The sequence below is a fragment of the Eulemur rufifrons genome, chromosome 1, assembly GCF_041146395.1.
Source record: "Eulemur rufifrons isolate Redbay chromosome 1, OSU_ERuf_1, whole genome shotgun sequence".
Taxonomy (NCBI): Eukaryota; Metazoa; Chordata; class Mammalia; order Primates; family Lemuridae; genus Eulemur; species Eulemur rufifrons.
Genome location: NC_090983.1, coordinates 12639521 through 12653093, shown reverse-complemented (window position 1 = coordinate 12653093; position 13573 = coordinate 12639521). Strand labels below are relative to the sequence as shown.

Genomic DNA, 13573 nt, shown 5'->3' with positions numbered 1-13573 from the left:
GCTGGGGTGGCGGCAGAAGGTGAGCAGGACAAGTAAGACCACCAGGATGAGCTGGCTGAATGATGTGAGGGAGCAAGGAGAGAGGGCAGCCAAATATTGTGAGCCTGAATTATGGTGAAAAGAACTTTAAAATTCCCAGTAAGAGTGGATTTATTCAAATTGTCTAATGTGATTTAAGAATGTAAATAAAAACAAAAATAAATAATGGGACTACATCAAACTAAAAAGTTTCTGGGCAGCAAAGGAAATAATATATACCATGAAAAGGTAACCTATGGATTGAGAGAAAATGCTTTCAAACCATATGTCTGATAGGGGACTGATATCCAAAATATATAAAGAACTCATAAGACTCAATAGCAAAAAATAAAAAACTCTCAAACAAAACAAAACAAAAACCAATAACCCTATTAAAAATGGGACAAAGGACCTAAATAGAAATTTTTCCAAAGAAGGCATACAAATGGTCAATGGGTATATGAGAAAGTGCTCAACATCACTAATAATCAGGGAAATGCAAATCAAAACCACAATGAGTTGTCGTCTTGTGCCTATTAGGATGGCTACTACCAGAAAGTCAAATGGTAACAAGTATTGGCAAGGGTGTGGGAAAAAGGGAACCCTTGGACACTCTTGGTGGGATCGTGAATTGATACAGTCATTATGGAAAACAGTATAAAGGGCCTTCAAAAAACTAAAACTAAAAATAGAACTGCCATACAATCCAGCAATCCAACCTCTGAGTTTGCATCTAAAGGAATTGAAATCTGTTGTCTTAAAGAGATACCTGCACTCCCATGTCATTGCTGCGTTATTTACAACAGCCAAGCTATGGAAACAACGTAAGTGACCATCGCAGATGAATGAATAAAGAAAATGTAGTGTATACATGCCATGGATATTATTCAGCCTTAAAAAAAAAAAAAAGGAAATCCTACTGTTTGCAAAAACATAGATGTAACTAGGGAACATCATGCTAATGGAAATAAGCTAGACACAGAAAGACAAATACTGCATGATCCCAGTTAATATGTGGAATCTAAACAAGTCAGACTCAGCAGCAGAGCAGAAAGGTGGTTGCCAGGGGCTGAGGAATGGGAGGAATAGGGAGATTTTGGTTGAAGTGCACAAACTTTCAGTTGTAAGATGAATAAATTATGGAGATCAAAAGTATAACATGGTAACTGTAGTTAATGTTACTTTATTATATATTTGAAATTTGATAAGAGAGCAGATCTTAATTGTTCTCACCACACAAACACAAACTACAGTAACCACTTGAGGGTATATGTTAGCTTGATTGTGGTTAATTATTTCACAGTGTATACATATATCACAACGTCATGTTAAATATATACAACTTTTATTTATCAATTATACCTCAATAAAAATAGTAGTACTAGCACATATAGAATACATATTGTGTGCCAGCATTACGCTAAGCACTTTATATCATTATCCCATTTAATTCTCAGGATAACTCATAAGGGAAGTATGATTACTATAATGAGCTACTAGGATATTCCAGTTCATAACTGACCAATAGCATATTGACCTTTCCAGTCTATGAGGACGCTACTGAATGTGAAAATTCAGGAATGTGGAAGTTCAGGAAACTAAAATCAAAGGGCTCCAGGTTAAATAAATTTCTCAGTGAGTTATTAATATATTGAAGAGCCAGGAATAGAACGAAACTTTTTTTTTTTTGAGACAGGGTCTCACTCTGTCGCCCAGTTGCCCAGGCTGAGTGCAGTGGCCTGATCATAGGTCACTGCAGCCTCAAACTCCTGGGCTCAAGTGATCCTCCCACCTCAGCCTCCTGAGTAGCTAGGATAGCAGGAATGTGCCACCATACCCAGCTAATATTTAAATTTCTTGTAGAGATGGGGTCTTGCTCTATTGCCTAGGCTGGTCAGAACAAAACTTTTAAATTTCCACCTATGACCAGAGAAAGGGTTTGCTCAGACTGTTAGTAAAATAAACGTATAACTTCAGTCTTAAAAAGACAGTTCAAACTAGCCTGTGGTTTAGCAAAAGAAACTTACCATATAAAGCTAGCTACATTGAACAAGCATGTTACTATATACATATATCTCTAGGAATTTTATTTTTTATACACACTAAGGAAATTTCAGATGCTTTGGGAAATTAAAAAATTTCAACCTCATAAAAAATATGAAAGAATTGAAGTTAGGGAATTAACTAAATTATCTGTGACAAGGAAAGAGTTGTCAACTTTTTGAATATTTTGACTATATGATATTAAATAAATGGCTATTTGTTAGCATCTGGAAGGTAGAAATTTGTAGTATCTGCACTTATCAATATGATTAGATTATGAGGTGGTTATTGATGCTTAGATAGATAATATAAAATCTCATTATTTACCTGATGCATGTAACTCTTGAGTTGATTCTGAAGGTGTCAAAGGATCTGAATTTAATATAAATAAACAAAAAGTTCAGATATATACATACTCACATATACATATATTCATTAACTATGTGGAAATTATACCGAAAAATTAAAATATATTTTTTAAAAATGTGTGTTTCTTCAATATTGCCATTTTCCAAGAATACCTTAGGTTGTTTGTTTCCCTAAAAAAGAATGTCATGAACAGAATTATTCTAATTTTTAACCTTCTTCTTGAGCAACTATTTTTCTGCCATAAATCTACCTGCTATGAAACATATTTTTATGTTCATTGTTTACAGTATCAGATCTACAAAGACATCAGGCTTTTTTTCCTTAAATTTTTGACTAATAATAAACAATCTGAATCAAAAGGACCAAACTTTTATTAGACTAAAAAAGTCAATAATAAAAATTTGGTCCTTTGGAATATCTCAACCAACTTGGGTAACCAATGATAACTTGGCACTATTTTATAAAACAAAAACATATCCAAAAAACCCCCAAAATATAGACCTAAAAATGTTATTGTACAAGATCTCATTTCTACTCTATTTTCTATGAAATTTCCTTCATAAATTAGAAAAATAATGGAATAATGTATGCAGGTTATATTTGAGACTGAAATGACAAAACTTTTATAGGCTTGATAATGTAATTTTCCCTCTTTTTTCCTTCAAAATACTAGTGCAAGTGATAACAGGTATAAGGAGGCACTTTACCATCTTAGTCTCTGATTTCATGAATACTCAAACTGTGCCTTGTGAATAGGTTACTCACTGCTTAGAAGTATTTCAAATTTTTAAGTCATTTTAGTATTTTCTTTGCATCTTGATGTTTGATTAGTTTCTGATGTCCAGATGGGTAGTGCTCATTTTCTATTATAATCCTCCTGATATAGACATATTTTTTAATTTACAAAAGTAATAAATGCAAGTATCCCCTGTAGACTATTTATACTATAGTAAGTATGGTAAACAAACTGTGAAGCTCCATTCTTCCCTGCACACCCAACCTCTTCCTCTCTCCGAGCCCAGAAGTATCAACTGTTTACAATGTTGCATTTCCCTCCCTGCCTCCTTCCCTCCCTCCCTTCCAAGGTACCAGTTTTCTTTGTTCAACTCACCTTGAGGAACTATATTGTAGCATAATTACACAATTAATTGATATTAATAATTTTAAATGAATTTATATTCACATAGTATAACTTTTCCTCCCTGTAATTTTATGTCTCGAAATCAAAGGAAAGCTGTCTTTTGGAGCCAGTGAGGTGAAAGACAGTATGCCTTTAGGTTAAAACTCTTTGATGTCCAACCACTAGGTTTATACTTTTGTTGACCTTCTCTTTAATGAAAAGGGAAACAAATAAAAATTGAGAAATATGGAGCTGTGTTCATCACCACATGCCAACAACTTCTTTTGCATTTTAATCTGACTATCTGGGTCTGATACCTGTGCGATCGCTTCAGACAAAATCAAGACTGAGGAAATAGGGAAACAATAACAAACAAAAGGCAAAAAAAAAAAAAAAAAAAATCCCAAGAAAATAAATGTGTTCACTTCCTAGAAATGGATGAAAATTCTACGAATTATTACCTGGGATGTTTGCTGATCTTATGGGGAGACACAAAGGAATGAAGTGTTCGTGCTGACATACTTCTTGAAGAAAATCAAATTTGTGTTGGCATAAGGTCTGAAAGAGACGCAAACTAAATGACTATTATTTACACACCAAGAAAGTTAATAAAAACAACCCCCCACCCACCCACCCCACACTTGAATCTTAACCCTAAAAAGAAGTAGTTACTGTATTTTTGTGTGACCACCACATAATTAATTGTTAAGTTTAAAGGATTTTTGCCCCATCTAAATGGGTCCATGTAGTTAGGTTCCCTATTTTTGGAGATTGGTCAAGCCCTCCTCAGGAAATAATCCCTTTTGTAGCCTACCCTGAGCTTCTATGGGATAAGATCTGACCGCATCTTGTTTTTAGCTTCTTTTAGTGTATATCACGACACATTTATTCTGGGAAAAATCCTGCCGCACCACATGTGCAGAGCGCTCTCAAAAACTACACTCAAATCTTAAAACAGATGACTACAATCAGCTCCTATGGTGCAGAGTTAAGGAAGACAGCAGTGTGTATCATCTAAAATTAGAGTCGAAACTCTGCATGCCACTTGTTCTCAGAGTACACTGTTTAATTCTACTTTCTTCCCTGCCCTTACAATCAGGTCTTTCTTCTCAGTACTGTTTGGATTAGGGCAGAGACAAAGGGAGCCCAGGCACAGTCTACGTCTCCTGCAGCACCCCCGTCGAGAACAACCGCCCCAGTGGGAGCAGTTAGCATGTTCCTAACTGCTCTATGCTCACCCTCACGCGTGCTAAGTAACCATGTTTTAAGACTAAGTTAGACTGTCATCATCATATTCACTAATTACAGCTCACAAAATAAAATATATCCCATTTACTCAGATATGTTAGAATAATATCTTGTGGCAACTTAAAGAGACAATAATTTAAAATACTGCCATTCCAAACAAGGATAGTATCTGACCGAATCCTTTGTACATCAAAGTCAACAGGCGCATAATTAAATTATATGTTAATTGTTTTACATTGGGAACACTCTGGTCTTCGGAGAAATATATAATTTAGGTCTACTGCAATTATATCTAAATGGAGATTCTGCAAATGCATGATAGGAACACAAACGGAGAACATCCTTTCCAAAAGTATTTAGAGAGAGAATTGGATTTTCAAAACCAAATGACATGTAATCATGTAACTCCTCTGGTCAAAAGTAAATCTCTAATGCCAAAAAATAAAAAAAATATTCAGGCTCCTAAGCATGGCACGAGAGGCTGTCAGAATATCATTGTTTATTTTTGGCCTTTCTGCATTGTTGGCTTTCCCAAAACCTACTTTCCCCTTGGTGACTTATCTGTTTCTCAGTGGGAAAAGGTTAACAGAGAACTATTAATCCAGGTGCCCTGTCTTCCCTCCTTGGGAGGCAGATGTACAACCCAAAGCAGGTTGATCACACACTTCCTCTATGGAATGCAAATCTAGAGCCAAGTATTAAGAGGCAGACAATGGTTCCAGATGATTGATTTAAGCAGCAGCAGCAGCACCCTGGCCACGTGGTCCCTCATTTGTGATTATGGGCAGGCCCTGTATAACTAAATTTCGGTCAATGATGGACCACATACAAAACGGTGGTCCCACAAGATTCTAAAGAAGCCATATAATGGAGTGATCTATACATCTAGGTTTGTATAAGTACACTTACGATGTCTGTACAAGGACGAAATTGCCTAATGGTGCATTTCTCAGAACATATCCCCGTCATTAAGTGACACATGACTGTATTCCTGTGCTCTGAAAGTGCTTGGCCCCTGCTCTTTTAAAAGCCTGGTTCTCCAGATGTTTCATCAATGCTATTTACTCCCAATAGCCTTTCAATAAATTTCTTTTTGCTCAAATTGGAGTCAGTTTCTGTTTCTTGCAACTCCAAGAACCTTAACCGATACAATGTTCATGATCTAGCCGGCTTCCAGTCTTAGTTCCCTCTGGTATAAGCCACACCGTAGCTCTGTGGTTCTCAAACTGGAGAGTGCATGAGAATCACATGAAAGTCCTGTTCAGATTTTTGGGCCCCACTGGCGGCAGTCCAGTTCCCAGGTGATGCTACCTGGTTGGTCTAAGAACCACACATTGAGGACCAGATAGAGTTCTCTCTCCATCTCCCTGACACACACTCCTATTTGGGTTGGGTGATCAATTGTCCCGTTTCTCCTAGGACTTAAAGGTTTCTAGGGAAGTGGCACTTTCAGTGCTAAAACCAAGACAGTCCAAGGTAATTGCAGCTGAAAAGAGCCATTCACCACACACTAGACACAGAAATGAAATGTGAACACTTTCATTCCACTGTCCTTGGTCCCTATTAAGGAAGGACTTGGGAGAGTTACTCAGCAGATGAACCATTAAAAGGCTGCCTCCTTTTAGTACGGAAATCATTTTCTGATACAGAGAATGGATAGGTTAATGTTTCAGAAAGATATATGCAGAGACCAGTTTATTAATTTATAATGTCATAGTTTAGAAAATAATCACTCCTGTACAAAGCTCTTACCTTGCGCTCACCGGAGGAGAACATGCTGATGTAATTGTTAACCATCTTAAACACAAATCCTCGGTCCATAAACGTAAAGCAGCGCTAAAAAACCCAAAATACTAAATTCAGACATCTTTATTTGAAGAATCATTAAAGGTATTAGAAAATATGATTAAATATACTGAAGTAAAATAACATTTAACTAAATGTGTTATATAATTAGGTGTTTTAAAAAATCTCTAAAATATGTTTAAGCATCCCTGGCAACTAATTAAAATACTAGATGTAATACACAAATCAGAAAGTTATAAACCTATAGTTATCAATTTTATAAAACATCACTTGGAGCTTTGTAATAAAATATTATAGCCCTTTGCTTTTTATATAGAAAGTTTTTGCTTTCAGTTGTCTATTTTTTTCCCCCACTTGGTTATAACTTATTATTGTCTTTAGTAATTGGATTCCACAGTGGAGAATCTTTTTCTGAACCACACTGGGTAGGAATTCGGGTGGCAGAGATGGGTCATGAAAACCTTTTAAATCTCACTGGTCCTTTTCAACAGAGAGCTCCTCTGTTCAGCCAAGGAAGTTTGAATCTGAGGGTGAAAGGAAGAGATCCTAAGATTTCTATCAGGGAGCTGCTCACTCTTTCTTATTCTGAGGTCAAATTTTCCTTACAGTAATAAGGGAGTCTTAAACTGTAGGTAGGTTTGGAGAAGCACTTGCTGTCTCTGCAGAAGATCTATGGCCATACAACTAGTAACCAAGTTACAGTTGCCAAAGACTGCGCTGGAAAAGTGTGAAGTAGGGGGCAGGGACCATATTTACTGATGTAGCACCTTGGGGAGGCTCTCCTATAGCAGATCGCCATAAGGGGCCTATTGCTTGTGAGTTTCATTCTATCCATCCACACAGGTGTGAGTACACATACTACTTGTGACATTTCACAGCTAACGTAGAGAGCTTCTTGTCCAGTGAGTCCAGGATGGTCCATTACAATGGGTTTGCATTTCTTGCATCTCTCCTCAATTTCACTCACAATTCTCTTTTCTCAGAAAGGACTAGACATAACATCTTGCTGTAGGTAGTCTACCAAGTAGAAAGTCTCCCATTGAAATATACTGTGTGTAAATAAGAGCTATTTTCTCCAATGATGTTTTTCCACTTGTTACATCATTTATATCTTTGTTTTGTTTTCCATTTCAATTTTTCTTTGTTTTCTTCTGAGTTTTTTAATGTACCTATTCATTAGTGTGTTAGTATATTGCCTCATTTATGTTTATTTTCAATGTGAATTTTAGTTCTTTCAATAAGTCTTCATTCAGCAAAAAGTAAATGGCTTCTGTGTCCTCTCATTTCTCTGTAGAATTGTGGGAGAAGGAGACTCCACAGAATAAGATGTAGAGTCATAAGGGGAGAGCAGAGGAAAAGAGGGAGGGACTTTCAGGCCTTCTGCCCTGTGCTGGCTCCCGGCAGGTGCCCCAGACTTCCCAGGCTCTGCATTTGCAGCAGGAAGTCCCAACCTGGCCACCTTTGGAATATCCCCAGCATGGAGCACTCTCTCCAGAAGACCTCTGCCGTCTCCTCTCTGCTGGGAAGGGGCTCTGGTCATATCTTGTAGAGAGAAGAAGACCACCCAGTACATCTGTGGGCTCTAGAAACTTCCCAAGAAAAAGCAGGAGAAAAGAAGCTCTGGGGAAGTCTCTGTGGGGCGTTTGACTCCATGCAGGAGAGGCTGGTGAGTCCTGTCACTGAACCAGTCCAGAGCAGGGATGGCACTGCCACATCCTGGAGGCCACAGTGGCTGCTCTGCAGACCAGTCCTGGGAGCTTCTGAAGGAGGCCTGTCTCCAGCACCCACGAGTGGGGACAATGGAAAGGAAGCGGTGCTAGGGAGCTAGAAGAGTCAACTTGGGGTTTCTTGAATTTGGAGAAAGACCTTCGATGTGGTAGGCCCGTCATCCCCTTTCCAAAGGGCAGTGGGGGAGAAAGGGGTCATTCCTAGGCCACGAGATCAGCAGAGTCAGCTCTGTCCCTGCAAAAAGCCATTCCTCAGGTCAAGCTTCATCGAGTGTGTTCCTCATGTCATGGGTGCCCTGTGTCTGGCCCATCCCAGCATCTTCTTGACTCTGGGTGCAGCTGCTGTCCTGCTCATTGCTGAGGACTGGAGGGGCCCCTCTGATTTTGTTTTAGGATAATTTATATTAATCTTTTATATTAGAAAATAAATTATAGCAGCTATGGGCCAAATCTGGCCCATTTTTGTAAATAAAGTTTTATCAGAACACAGCTACACTCAATCATTTACATATTGTGTATGGTGAGTTGTGTGTAGCTGTTTTCGTGCTGCAATACCCAAGTCGAGCAGTTGTGACAGAGACTACATGGCTCACAAAGCTGAAAATAGTTAGCATTTGGTTTTTTACAGAAAGAGTTTGCAGACTTCTGATTTAGAGGATAACTAATACTCTACCGAACTTTTACTCAGTTTGGTTTAATAAAAGTAAAGACCAGATATTCTAAATCACATGCAAAAAATATATTGTAATAAAAATCATTTATTTTATTTCACCAGTTGTGATAGCAATGAGAATTTTATTCTATAAAGTGATGAATTATGAACTTCTAAATTTTGAAACAAACCACATGAATGTGTTTGTCCTTTTCTGTAACCACTGGCCCCTCTATTTTGTTTTTTACTTTGGACATTTATCCTCTGCCTCCATGTTAGACATGAGCGTATGAACCACCAGTTGCAGGTTTTGCACAGATAATCTCTAAGGAAAACATTCATTTATTCCAAAAACACAGAATGTTTACGCCAAATAGAGTAGATATGAAGAGTTTTCCCTTTTCAGAGAATTCACTTATTCATTCTTTTTTGATGTTTCGAAAGAAACATCACAGATGTTTCTTTGAACATATTTTGCTAACAAACCAAGTCTCTCTTATATTAGATGATTTCCAAATGTTTTTTCAAAAGCTAGTTGAAATAAAGCAGTGATTAGTCAGGCAAATGGGCTAAAAGATATGGCTGTCTGAGCAGGAAAATAAAAATACAAATGAATCTTGTACCATCTTGGTATTCTGCCTCATAAAAAGAGTATCTAAACAGGTATGCTCAGGTAAGTAGAGTTGTGATCCAGGTTGGCAGCACAAAGAAAAATTGCATAGGTCGTCATGGAGCCGTTTGAATCCTATCTACTTCAAAAAAAGAATAGTTGAGAAATGTGTAAGCTTTTTGGCATAATTACTTAGCAAATGTTACTTTCCCATGATGTGGAGTAAGGAAGGGTACATTTTTACCCGGGACATTTTTATATGCCCATGCACCAATTCCTAGAGATTCTGTTCTCATGATTCTTAGAAAACAATCTTGGCACAACTGTGAAGTTATAATATTTTAATTGCTAAATGCCAATGTTGACTAATTCACAGTACTTGATTACTAATGTAGAATTCAATAGCCAAAAGAGGTAGAAGTCATTTGAAGCCCCAGCTGAGCAAGTAACTAGTATCAGTTTTCTGGGAATAGAAGAGATTTATAATGTCAACACTGAAAGTGGGCAAGGTTGAGCAGTTGAAAGTTCAAAGTTCAATTCATTGGAATTGCACCAAATGACTACATGTAATTTTATATCTTCAAAAACCACTTTCTCTTCCTTTCCTTTTTTCTTTTCTAGTTCAAATGATTCAGGTAATAAATTATCCAAAAATTATTTTTGAAAATTTTTCTGTGTCAAATAAATGCCATTAAAACTAAAAATTAGCTACAAGGAGGGGAGATATGAGATCTTTTCCCCTTTTTAGAGACTTGCATTTTTTGTAGTTTAGGGAAGAATATTGCAGATGTTTCTTTAAACACATGTTGTTTACAAAATGGACTGTAGATAATTTTTTCCAAATTTCCTATTCTGTCAAGCACTTCAAGTAAGCATCAGAATAGCAATAAACTTTATTCCCATAGGTCTTAAAATGTGGTAGAAAACTAGAGTGATTTTCTTCCTCCTTAAATCTCTTCCTTTTTAACCCCGACCAGTGCTTTTTTCTTTCTGGAAGCAAGTAAAAAGCAAAAATAAGAGGCAAAACATTGAAGAAAAAAAATTCAGCATAAGAACAAATATAGTGTGTAATTTAAAATAGTTTTTAATGTATAAAACAAGAAATTAAGCTGGATTAAAGCTCAATAAAGACAACTCAGGCAACTTTCCACCTCTCTTGCCTCTTAACTTTATATTATTAGCATTTATTTATAAATTCTCACAGCCACCCAGTGTGTTCTGGTGTCTACCATAAGGAAACAAGTAAAATGGTTTTATCAAGGTAAAGTTGTCAACAGTTGGACAAAAGAAGTGAAGAAAACCATTATCTTCTAAATGAGTGCATTATCTATTAAATGATATACCATAATTCTGCATCTTAGATTATTTTGGACTTTGCATTTTTTTTATTCTCAACTAAATATGAATGGCTGTAACCCAAAGAAATCAAAGAAATATAACTAATTTTGATATATATCCAGGTCAGTAAGTAGTTGTTCAATACTTTAATAATTTTCCTTTTGGCTGGGCATGGTTGGTTCACACCTATAATCCCAGAACTTTGGGAGGCTCAGGCAGGATTTTTTGACGTCAGCAGTTCAAGCCCAGCCTTGGCAACATAGTGAGGCCCTGTCCCCACAAAAAATAAAATTAAAAAATTAGCAGGGTCCAGTGGCGTGCGCCTGCAGCCCCAGCTGTTTGGGAGGCTGAGGTGGGAGGCTTGCTTGAGCCCAGGAGTTTGAGGCTGCAGTGAGCTATGATCATAGCACTGCACTCCAGCTTGAGTGACAGAGTAAGACTCTGTCTCTCTCTCAAAAAAAAAAAAAAAAAAAAAAGATAATTTTCCTTTCCTCTGACCAGTGCGATCTCTTCATCATGTAGAAAAAAGCTGGGGGTAATATAACAAAGGTGCCAAATACCCAAATGTTTTTTCAAAGTAGCTATTTGGTATCAATGCTAGAGCTAGAACTAATTCAGAATGTCACTTCAATGACAGAAATGCCCAAGAGAATACTATTGCCACAGTGCAGCTTCTCCTTTAAAAATTTCATTTTTTTCCTTAAAAATATTTCAAAGTACTATGATGTGACCATACGCAACTGGATACTTTTATCTAAGCTTGGTCTTTCTTGAAGGAAACTGCAAGTTGGAAAAAGAAATTAAAAAGCATTTCAAGCAGGAAAGATGTATACATGAAAGTATTCACCCAACAGTGCTAGTTCTGACTCTTCATCATAAGTGAAGATGTGAACTGATTAACATTTAGAATATGGCGCATCCACTATCATGGGGGCTGGAACAGATTTGTGGTCTCGCGTGACTGTACCTTAAGAAATCTGGCAACGCTGTGGTTTGCCCTTCTTGTTTCTTCAAGTGCATCTTTGTATTTCCAAATCACGTGGTCACACAGGACCATCACAAGATTGTCCAATTCATTTTGGTAAGATTCAGGAAATCTTTGAGGCCGGGAAAGCTAAGGAAAGAATGGATTATTTCTTTATAATGTAGAATGTGAAATACTAAGCCAGGGGAAAATAAACTGGAAGACTGAGTTCATTTTACAGATTATCAAATAAAAAGAGTCCTTTTGAAAACGTGAAAGCAATAATAAAATAGAAGCCTTTCTAATTTCGAGGTCATGATTTCCATCATTTTTTATTTAATGTTTCCTTCTATTTTGGTCAGTACATTTTTCATTAAAAAGTAAATTATAACATGTTAATTGCAAACTATGGAAACAATGTAGAAATGTACAAAGTAAAATGTGAACCTTTTCTATGCCCTCTCCGTAATTCCTCTTCTTTCCCTCTCAGGGAATAACTACTACTAATGGTTTAATGAATATTAATCTAGATTTTTTTGGGCATAGAGTTCGCCATTTAACTTAAAAATCAATTATTTTATTTTTTTTAAAACTAAGAATTCCCTCCAATGAATGAATATAAGAAATCAATTAATAAATAACTGAGTGAGTGTACCTATTGGTTTAAAATGTCCTCTAATACGTGGTGAGTCCCAGCTAATCTTAACTCCCCTGGTCAGTGGGACCTCACAAGTCAAGCTGCAGTACGGCGTGGCTGTGGGATGACATTACGTCCATGGAATTAAACTGTCTGGGCCCCCAAGACCACTCAGGCCTGGGAATCCATCCCTCCTATTTGGACTCCTGCACATGAGGGGAAAGTTTGAGGCAGCTGAATTGTCCCATCCCAGCTTCTACTTCTTGATAATATTTATTCATTTTCACCAATTGGCTTTAAGAATGAGACCCAGCCACACTTTCCCTGTAGATAGAAACATGGAATTTAGAGTTAGACCGAACCATGTATTTCTAAATTGTGAGCACCCAGCCTTCCATGCTGCAAGAATAAAAATCATGAAGGCTGAAGTTACAGGAGTTGTAGAAAATGGAGATTTAATGGGATTTAGGGGGATGTTAGAGCTGGCTTAGACTGGCTTTTATTTTTTTAAAAAAGTGAATTAATCAGGATACCACTATATAGGTATTTTGAGAATCTCACGGTTACTTTTTGCATATAAAGTTTATTGTTGAAATAAAATAAATCCATAACTAATAGACCTAACTGATTTGATCACATTTGTTATTTTTTATTCTGTTCCATGTACCTTGGGCAATAAGGGTAAACAATTCACCTGCACAACAGCAACAATCACTTTGTACTTTCCTTTTTTCATTTTGTTAGTCCTCTAAGATCCACTAAACATATCAGTGCCTGCATTTGCTCCACATAGACATGTATTGATGCTTTGGGCTTTGATTTTCCTTTTGTTCCTTCTGCTCACACTCTCCTGTGGCCCATTCCCACGTTTAACCCAAAGATGTGTTGTCCGATAAATATACGAGTAATTTTCAAATTGTTTTCTGAAAGTATATCCTAAAGGCTCGAGGTGGAAGAATTCTTGCACTGGAGATCGTGGATTTTCTGTCTCAGGACAGGAGAGGAAGGCAGTGAGACAGGGTGGCCCAGCATGCTCCCTGA

General features: G+C 37.1%; 1 protein-coding gene across 6 annotated transcripts in view; it reads right to left on the bottom strand.

Moving 5' to 3' along the window:
• DOCK10 (dedicator of cytokinesis 10) overlaps positions 1–13573 on the bottom strand; it is a 251705-nt gene that overhangs the window by 37788 nt on the left and 200344 nt on the right. For all 6 annotated transcript variants that reach the window (XM_069466706.1, XM_069466724.1, XM_069466686.1 and 3 more), the window contains exons 28-31: positions 11899–12045; positions 6551–6634; positions 4012–4108; positions 2389–2433 (exon numbers count right to left, since the gene is read on the bottom strand). In XM_069466706.1, the coding sequence (XP_069322807.1) occupies positions 2389–2433; positions 4012–4108; positions 6551–6634; positions 11899–12045 (373 nt within the window). The remainder of the gene's footprint in view (positions 1–2388; positions 2434–4011; positions 4109–6550; positions 6635–11898; positions 12046–13573) is intronic.